This window comes from Mya arenaria, chromosome 7, assembly GCF_026914265.1.
Source record: "Mya arenaria isolate MELC-2E11 chromosome 7, ASM2691426v1".
In the NCBI taxonomy this organism is placed as follows: Eukaryota; Metazoa; Mollusca; class Bivalvia; order Myida; family Myidae; genus Mya; species Mya arenaria.
This window is the reverse complement of record NC_069128.1, coordinates 69,911,646-69,920,437: the sequence shown is the minus strand read 5'-3', so window position 1 is coordinate 69,920,437 and position 8,792 is coordinate 69,911,646. Positions and strand designations below refer to the sequence as shown.

The window sequence follows — 8,792 nt, the reverse complement described above, 5'->3', positions numbered from 1 at the left end:
AAAAAGATACCCCCAATCTGACAGCTGTGCGGGAAAATGACGTCACTTTATTGCATTATAGGACATTTAGGTAAATTTTAGCCTGGTATATTTACCGCCTTGGTAATTTATTTTATACAACGTATTTACCGCCATAGTAATATTACCACGGCATTTACCGGTGGTGTTACTTACCGAGGTTATTATTTACCAATGTTATACAATTTGCTGCTGGTGAATTTATGGTCGTTATTACAATACCCCTTACAAGAGACTATTAATGGTATTTATGGTATTTATATTTATGACTTAAATCACATATTTAGTATGTGTCCTGGATGTCGTCAATACGCATTGTTCTTTTACAACGCATACATGCATAGATTCCGTTACAATCAAAACGTATTTCACACGTACACAAACAAGCAATGTTTCACAATCATCTTATTTTCGCTGCATTTCTTCAATAAATGATTTACTTCTCAATAGCCAGTCTACAATATCTCTAGCTTTTTGGCAATACAACAAAACGCACATCGGAGATTGAAAGCACAAATGCCATGCATTAAAAACAGATCTTCGTTCTGCTAGATTTAAAGCGCAGATGCCCTTCAATCAAATACATTGACTTTCAAATTGTTTGACGTGGATAAATGACGTCAAAGGCATCGCATCTGTTGTTTTCGATTTACTGTAAAACCAATAATTTTGGAAATATATAGATAGGCTGGTATTATTTAAGTAGAAAATAAGGGCATATATAAATATATTTCACCCTAACAGTTCATTTTGATCATTCACGAACCCGGCTGCATAAAAAATGTTCAAAAAGTCTTTGGTTTTGCTAGACCGCGTAAAAAGAAACACATCTTGTTTATGTGTTCACTCGGTTGAACATACGCCGTAATATGGTTCTATAGTGAGCCTTAAAATGGTTTACAATGTAGTTGTTTTGTATATTATCAGATAAAACGCGAGCTTGTATTTAAATATAATGTCATTTTGGAAAAACCGTTTTAAAAACAGTGTTCCTGCAGTATGGGTAATCACGTTTATTTGGCATGAGAATTAAAAAAAAAATCGTTTTCTATCTCCCTTATGAATCTCTTATCTTTACATCTCATAGATCAGTATTGGTTAATAAAGTATATCATATCTAAAAACCTTGGCTCTACAGTAAAAAAACAACACACGGAGCATGTTTAATATAAATAAGGAAGTTGATTTCTTTGTGGAGCAGCAGTCTTGCAATTAATCTGAAGTCCTTAACATTATGGATACTACGATATTACGAATTGCAATATTTTTACTCTATATCCTGTTATCAAACAAGGCTATTGCTGAAGAACCAAAATGCTATTCCAGGTTTGATTACGATGAGAAAATGATTGAGAAAATGGTTAGAGCTGAAATTAAACTAGAAGAGTCTGCTAAAAGAATGGACTTGAATGATGCTACAGTGGGCGATATAAAAACTGATGTTCGTAATAGTATCCAAACGACGAAAGAAGATCTCTCGATGGATTTAAATGATTTCATTCAGAAATATGTTGCAAACATAACAGGTAACATGTTTTCTTTTTATTACAATAACAGCTATACGTTCATTGATAAAGGTCTATTACAAATAAAATACTCCCGATTTTAGATTCACTTTTTAGAACATATTGTGTAAAATCTTAATTACTCAGGATGCCGGGACGATATCGCGAATCATTAGGATTGTACACGTTATGATCAATTTAAGATTTTATCCCGTTTTCAGCAGGCGGGGTACCACATTATGATGTCCTGTCTGTTAAGGTTTAAAATGATTTATTTTATGATTAATCGTAGTACAAACTGGATGGCATTAGGTGTTGCCATTGCCTGGAAAAAATATTGTTTACGATATAAACAAAAATGTATTTAGTGACGTCAATTAAAAAAGCAGATACATTATTTTCGCGTTTATCATTCGACATTCTTCTCATTATGTTTATACTTTTACAACATCTATTTTACACTTAATAACACTTATGTGTATGTTGACGAAGATTTAAATGCAGTTGCGATGATATATGGAACATCTCAAAGATATGCCCTGTTAATCACAAGAGCTTTTCTGTGTCTGTGTAATCATTTTAATTTTAATACTATTTATAGCTACCCCATTGCAATTCATGGTCCTAAGATAAAATATGTTCCGAATAGTGTTGCGTTTACTGTTATTGCCAGACGTATCATGATATTATGATTTTTATGTTGGTACCATAAGTGAACGTATCACCGGGATCTGGCTCACTGAGTAGGGAAGGGCATAAACACACCATTTTAACCTTTAATAAGTAACGTTAATTTCACACAGACGGCGGATGGTCGGATTGGTCGTCGTGGAATACGTGTCCTGTTACGTGTGGCGTTTCCATGGTAACGAGATCACGGTCATGTGACAACCCAGCCCCTATGAAGTTCGGTCGACAGTGCGTGGGAAACGACCAGGAATGGAAAATCTGTGAAGTTAGGGAATGTAATGGTAATAATGGTTCTTAACTGATAATATGAACATTTATTTTGAATATATAAGAAATAAAATATGATCACAATGAAGTACATGTGAGCGAGATATGCTTAAGTTTAGAGAAGCCCAACTTAATAAGTTGAATAATGAAAATAAAACATAATGTGTATTTTAATTGTTAACACGCTTTATATTTCATTATTTTACCGATACCAGCCTTCACCCAAAGCCAGATGTTTGAATCAATCATTTTCGTTTATTCCTTGTTTATTTCAATTCAGGTCAACCTGAAAAGATCGCTTTTTATGCTAGCCTTAGCGACGATATTAGAAAAACGACAGCTAACACTCCTTTAGTGTTTAATGACGTGATAACCAATGTCGGCGGTGGGTATGATCCATCAACTGGAGTTTTTACAGCCCCAACCGACGGCTTGTTTGTGTTTTCCCTGACTGTAAGACAATACGGACATCCAGGTTATGGTTTTGAAGGACGTTTTAGCATCAAGAAAGGAGAAGTATTTGTAATGAACGTGTATCCCGATATGCATGATAAGAGCGATGAGTTTGACACTGCTTCGGGAACAACAGTGCTTGAATTAGTTAAGGAGGACACCGTGTATGTAGTTGCAGATGATAGTGGTAAATTTATTGAGGGAAGTCAAGACTTTAGCACCTTTTTTTCTGGATACCAAATTGGTTAGTAACAGATATCACGAGGTTGCAACGTTTATCTCCTGAATGGACTTGATGTTATTCAATGCCATTGGACTGATTGCTACATGGAATACACTAGTTTATTTATGTACTTATGTATGTTTGTATGTATAAGACAAACGATTTGTCGCATAATGCTAAATTAATAAGTTTGAGAAAGTGTGTAGAATATGTATACAATGTTGAACTTATGTTTGATTTTAAGCACTGATCAGAACGTATCTATACCTTTATCTATAACACTCTATTATAACAATATCAACATAATACACAGAAAAGTAGCATGGCAGCAATAGTATTTTTTAAAATAAATTAAAGGTGATGGTGGATAAAAAGGAGGGTTGATCTTGAAAAACTCAAATATTTTGTATAGGCTGATTTGTGCCATTTTTATGATGTTTTATGTCAATACATCTATATTGTTATAAGAGTATTATATCGAAAATATGGGACATCCTTCGAGTGCATCGTAATTAAAGGGTACCGGGGTATGCGAAATCCCAAACACAAATATTATTGAATTAAGTAAAATATTTACCCAATTCATATGACTCTGAACCTTAGAGATAAACTCTCTAACGACACTGTATTTTATGAATATAATACCTTTATATCACGATTCGTCGAGACAAAATTAGATAGAACAAATGTGTATGCATTCTAGAATAATCACTATAAATGCAAACACTGAAATATGGAAATACCTTTGTTAACATTTCATACAATAATTATTTCCCTTATTGGTCAAATGTATCAATTAACCTTACTGTATAACTTTTTGATAAAATTCAATGAAGCACAGATGGTGAAGTGCAAAGCTTTGCTATTGAAGGGTAGGTGTTCTAAACCGTTCAAACATACGTTTTGTTCTGTTTTTGTTTCTGTTCTGTTCGTCATTAATAGTAAATAGGTAATAGTATGTATTCAGACTTCACATTATTTTGCCTATTTGTTTTTCTCAGACTTTTTCATAATGCAATCTTTAATTTTCACTTTCAAATTTACATGCTATACACTATCTTACACTAACCCGCTTGCTCAGAAATCTGCTTGGCCACTTACCTGCTTGGTCTAGACCCTTTTCCTCAGTAGCTCGTTTCATTAATAGCCCGCTAGATGAAAGCCCGTTTCCTCAGGCACAGTAGCACGTTACTGAAGTGCGACACCTAAGCTTTCTTAAATATAAACCAATGAATGGAGTACTCCAATGATGTGTGTTCTGACGATTGTACTACTGTTTGACCACAGTATTATGAAAAATGGTATGATTTTATTTTTATACATTTATTGTTGGATTTTCATAAAATACAACCTTTGCTATTTTATATTATACAAAAACTGATCAATGCTGATCCCAGCATTACCTTTAATAGTACTACTTGGATCTGGAAATAAGAATGTTAAGTTATGATTTACTTATTCGAAATTCAAAAACTTCATATTTCTTTGTAAAAGGAAAAAGGTTGTTCAAACCGTACTTGGTTTTAAAAGCAGTCTTAATTTATTGATAAAACCAAGTAATATTTGCTCAACTGTGAAGAAAGCTATAGGATTTCTTCTATGAATCGTTCTTCATACCCCTTTTTGGATCAACACATGCACTGTTGCTCATTTTGAGAGGAAACCAATGTTCCTCTAGTTGTATTCGAACACGCGAGATTTTAGCGTACATGCGAACTTTTATAGATATATATTACACTAGATAATAATACAATATAACATACAGGGACACACTAAGTAGTCATAGGGCACAACATAATACACCCTTATTAGATACACATTAAAACATGACGTTAATAAATAAATGTAGGTTCAAAAGAACAACGACACAAGGATCAACGACTCCCAACGATACGATAACAATAACAATTTCTCACCACTCCACAAACAACACAGTGCATACATATTATATAAACACTAGGTGTGTTTTGTTAGGTACCGCCTTGGAACGGTCAGTAAAATAAATTTACTGGCGGTTTCAACCAGTTTGCGTGCACAACCTCACACTTATCCCAACAATCCTTAATAAAGTAAAAATGCAAAAGGTGAATCAAGTTACCTTTACAAAGTATGCATTAACTTGAGAAAACTTAATAGTAAAATAAATAACAATTAACTAATAGGTAAACCCCAAGTGCTTTAATGTTTATGGATCCCCACATTATCTGCAGACGACGGAATACAAATTAGAATACCTAATGCAAACGTTTTAAAGAAATGATGCAGTTACTTTTTAAAACTATAAGCATCACAAACAGTCTCCCTTAGGAAATAAAACGTTTAAAAATGTGTGATCTTAGAGTTTCATAATAAAAGGATCACTGTACTAAAACTGGGGGCGGGGGGGGAACAAAGAAAATATTATTAAAAAAGAAAAACGACATGTATTTCCTGATTTTTTTTCCAAGTATCTAAGTATCTAAGTAAACATTTACAAGAAAAAGAGGTCACATGCTGGAGCATCCCTAGCCTGCAGAAAAAAAGCGGTTTTAAAGATTAAATGAATCTCCAAAATTTTTATAAAATCAAAGCACTGAAAGTTTAGTTATGTAAGGAGGCCATATTTAACCTTACATTTTCTATGAGGAATTCATCATTAAAAAGAAGAAGGCAAGTATCCACTGTTGAAATAAACTCCAAGCAATTCAATGAGTCTATCTGCCCAACTAGTTGCTGAAAACATTTCAAATTTACGATTTTTCTTTAAAATATCACCATCAAAATCGGGATGAGCAATACTAATAGCAATCAGCGACTTAAGACTAATATTGTACTTTAATATAATATTAGAATGACCATTTATAAATTTAGAGAATGTTTTCCTTAATGATATATGAAACCCTGTTTTAGAAGTGTTTCCGTCATAAGTTTATGGTTCTCTAACGAATCGTATCATCAACTGTGCAATAAAAACACCATATGATGGTGAGCTAGGAACATCTTCATCTAAAGAAGGGTATAAAGGATATTTGTTTATTTCAGTGTAAGATCGTATTTTTTTCACGAGTGTCATAGAAAAACATATTTTCACGAGTGACGAAGCTTATTTCCCGAGTTTTATAGAATTTTAATATATTTTCCTAATTACCCCATTTTTTTTTAAAAAGGTGTTATTTACGCAGCTACCCATGGGACATTCCTCACGCAAAATTATAGCGCTCAATTTTTTTTTTCCGGTTTGTTGAGAAAATGTTATCTGATATTCTTTTTTATAGTTTATTATTCGCTCGTTTTCAGTGCAAAGATTTTATGAACAGATATCAATGAAGTTGTATAAGCGCATCTATGTTCCAAAACATAACGAAAACTTTTTTATTTTAAGCGTGATATGAATACATAACCAAATAACGCAGCCATTTATTGAATGAAAATTTGAAAGGTCAAATGTGTTGGCAAAACAATTGCGGATAATCATTGGATATGAAACATTTTTCTTAGTTTAAGAGTGTGTTTCATGATACATGGATATTCAGTCATCTTACTGTCAGAGACCAGTCTGTTTCCTTTGAAGACAGGTCGATTTCAAGTAAATGGTGAGGACCACGTTAGTTTTTTCACAATTTTTGAGGCGTTGGTGGGGTAAAATAAATCAGTAAATCTGTAAATTGTTGTGCGAATTTTCCGGGAAGTTCGTTTTACGTATTACAAGGACAAATAAAACAAAATACATTTGAACGATGATATAACATTTTATTTATCTTCTTGCAGTTGTTTTCGTCTGCAATTTGTTTGGTATAATGCTTTGACAGTATATGTAGACGGATATATATTTATATGCAGTGATTTGATATCCATGATCAGCGTTGGAGTTATCGAAATAGACTTTGGGGGGAGGGACAATGGTATATTATTAAAAATGCTATTTTCCTATCGATCAGGGACGATATTGTATTCATCCACGTAATTATTGCATTATGTTTAACCCTTTTTTTAAACCAGCTCTTACAATATTTAGATACAGTTTTAGTCAGTTTTAATTTACATGTATAAACAATAATTTCCGATGCTATCCGGTATTTAGTATTTATTTAGCAGTTTTCTAAGGAGATTGTTTTGAATAAACTTAAAATATCCTGTATAAATTTGTCTAACATGATCGTAGCGGTACATTGAGTCATTACAACCAGAATATATATTTGCAGAAATGTCATATTCTTCTACCATTTTATTAGCTTGATATTTTGTAAAACTTATTCCGCCCTCGCAATTATTCATGGACTATGGTGATTTTGCTAAATATTTGTATAGGTATAGACATCTGGGCAATATATTCACACACAGTTGTCGGTTTTGGACCATTTCAAGGTAGAAAAAAGGGCAATGACGTCAGAAAAGATAGTGCCGTCACATTATTGGCAATTCACGCTAACTATTAGAAATTGGGAAACTTTTAAACGAAAAGAATAAACACAACTATCGGTATTTGACCACACTATGTTTTTCATTCTGACACACTATTGTCCGATAATAATTATTTAGACAAAAAAGGCCGTACTAATCCAGGCAGCTTAGACTCCTTATCGTTTAAAATGCTCACAGGGATTTACTCCAAATAGAAAGAGAAGCTCAAAGTCCCCATTACTGAAATTCAGCTGATTCTCGGAGCAATCACTTCCTTAAACCAGTAGATCGATGTTGTTTTTTTTTCTTTAGTGATACATTTTGATAACAATTAAAAGCAATATTTACCTGACAAGTTATAAAACTTTCAACTACATACAAATATCCACCTTCTGTTAGCCACATTATATTCCGTTATGGCTCTAGCTGTTCAAGGAGCAGCCACCCATTGCTCTTTATATTTCAAAAGTCAATAACATTGAAGGGAGTTAAATGGGGCATTACGTTAACGCATGGCCATATACAGTGTAGAGACATATTGAATTTATGATAGCTTTATCCCATTATGTCCCATTGTGATAAGCTGAAATATGATCGACACCCTCAACATTTTCCCGTTAATAATACAAAAAGGCTTATTCCTCGTGATGCAAAACCACTTCTTATTCGTAAAAAATACTTATGAATTGTATCTTTTTACTATTATGTGGTCAATAACATTGAAAGCAGTGATTCTCTTTTCGAATTACTCTTATTTACTTTATGAAATATGTGTTGTATTTAAACCTATGAAACTTAAAATTATATTGTGGAAAAAATTAAAACGTATAAATTATCTCTGTCTGACCACCTGTTTTGATATTCGACTAGAATATTTGACCATTACAATGTAGTCCATGTTTACTTGTACAAAAAAGTATTAAACGCTTCCTCATTTTAGCTGATCCATGCAAACCTTGTTTCCTTACATGTCTTATTAAAAGGAATGAAAGCATTAAAACACAAGCAATCAAGAAGATTTGTGACGTCTAAAATGTTCTGAAGATTTGCAATGTATTCCGGCGTAAAATTGCAATATATTTCATCAACTGAAAACCATGCTCAATCGGTAAATAGACAATATATATTTTTAATTCATGTTCGAAATATATATTTAATGATATTTTTTTTTGTATTTAATCAGAAAAACGCGCAAAATTGTATACGGTAACAACTTCGTTTAAAAACCAGCGCTTATATTGTGTACCTGCGCTTAG

The 8,792-nt window shown here is 32.8% G+C and overlaps 1 protein-coding gene across 1 annotated transcript; it reads left to right on the top strand.

Annotated features, from left to right (window-relative positions):
• Nucleotides 1–1,212: 1,212 nt before the first annotated feature.
• LOC128241404 (uncharacterized) lies at nt 1,213–4,118 on the top strand. Its single transcript, XM_052958318.1, has 3 exons — nt 1,213–1,544; nt 2,327–2,494; nt 2,761–4,118. The coding sequence occupies exons 1-3, from the start codon at nt 1,253–1,255 to the stop codon at nt 3,180–3,182; spliced, it is 882 nt and encodes a 293-aa protein (XP_052814278.1). The 5' UTR covers nt 1,213–1,252; the 3' UTR covers nt 3,183–4,118.
• Nucleotides 4,119–8,792: the final 4,674 nt, after the last annotated feature.

What these genes read in the sequence shown, in the direction of transcription:
- LOC128241404 (XM_052958318.1), top strand. Translation starts at nt 1,253, where the DNA reads ATGGATACTACGATATTACGAATTGCAATATTTTTACTCTATATCCTG. An exon ending in ATATGTTGCAAACATAACAG is followed by an intron (nt 1,545 to 2,326) that starts GTAACATGTTTT and finishes AATTTCACACAG; the next exon opens with ACGGCGGATGGTCGGATTGG. An exon ending in TGAAGTTAGGGAATGTAATG is followed by an intron (nt 2,495 to 2,760) that starts GTAATAATGGTT and finishes ATTTCAATTCAG; the next exon opens with GTCAACCTGAAAAGATCGCT.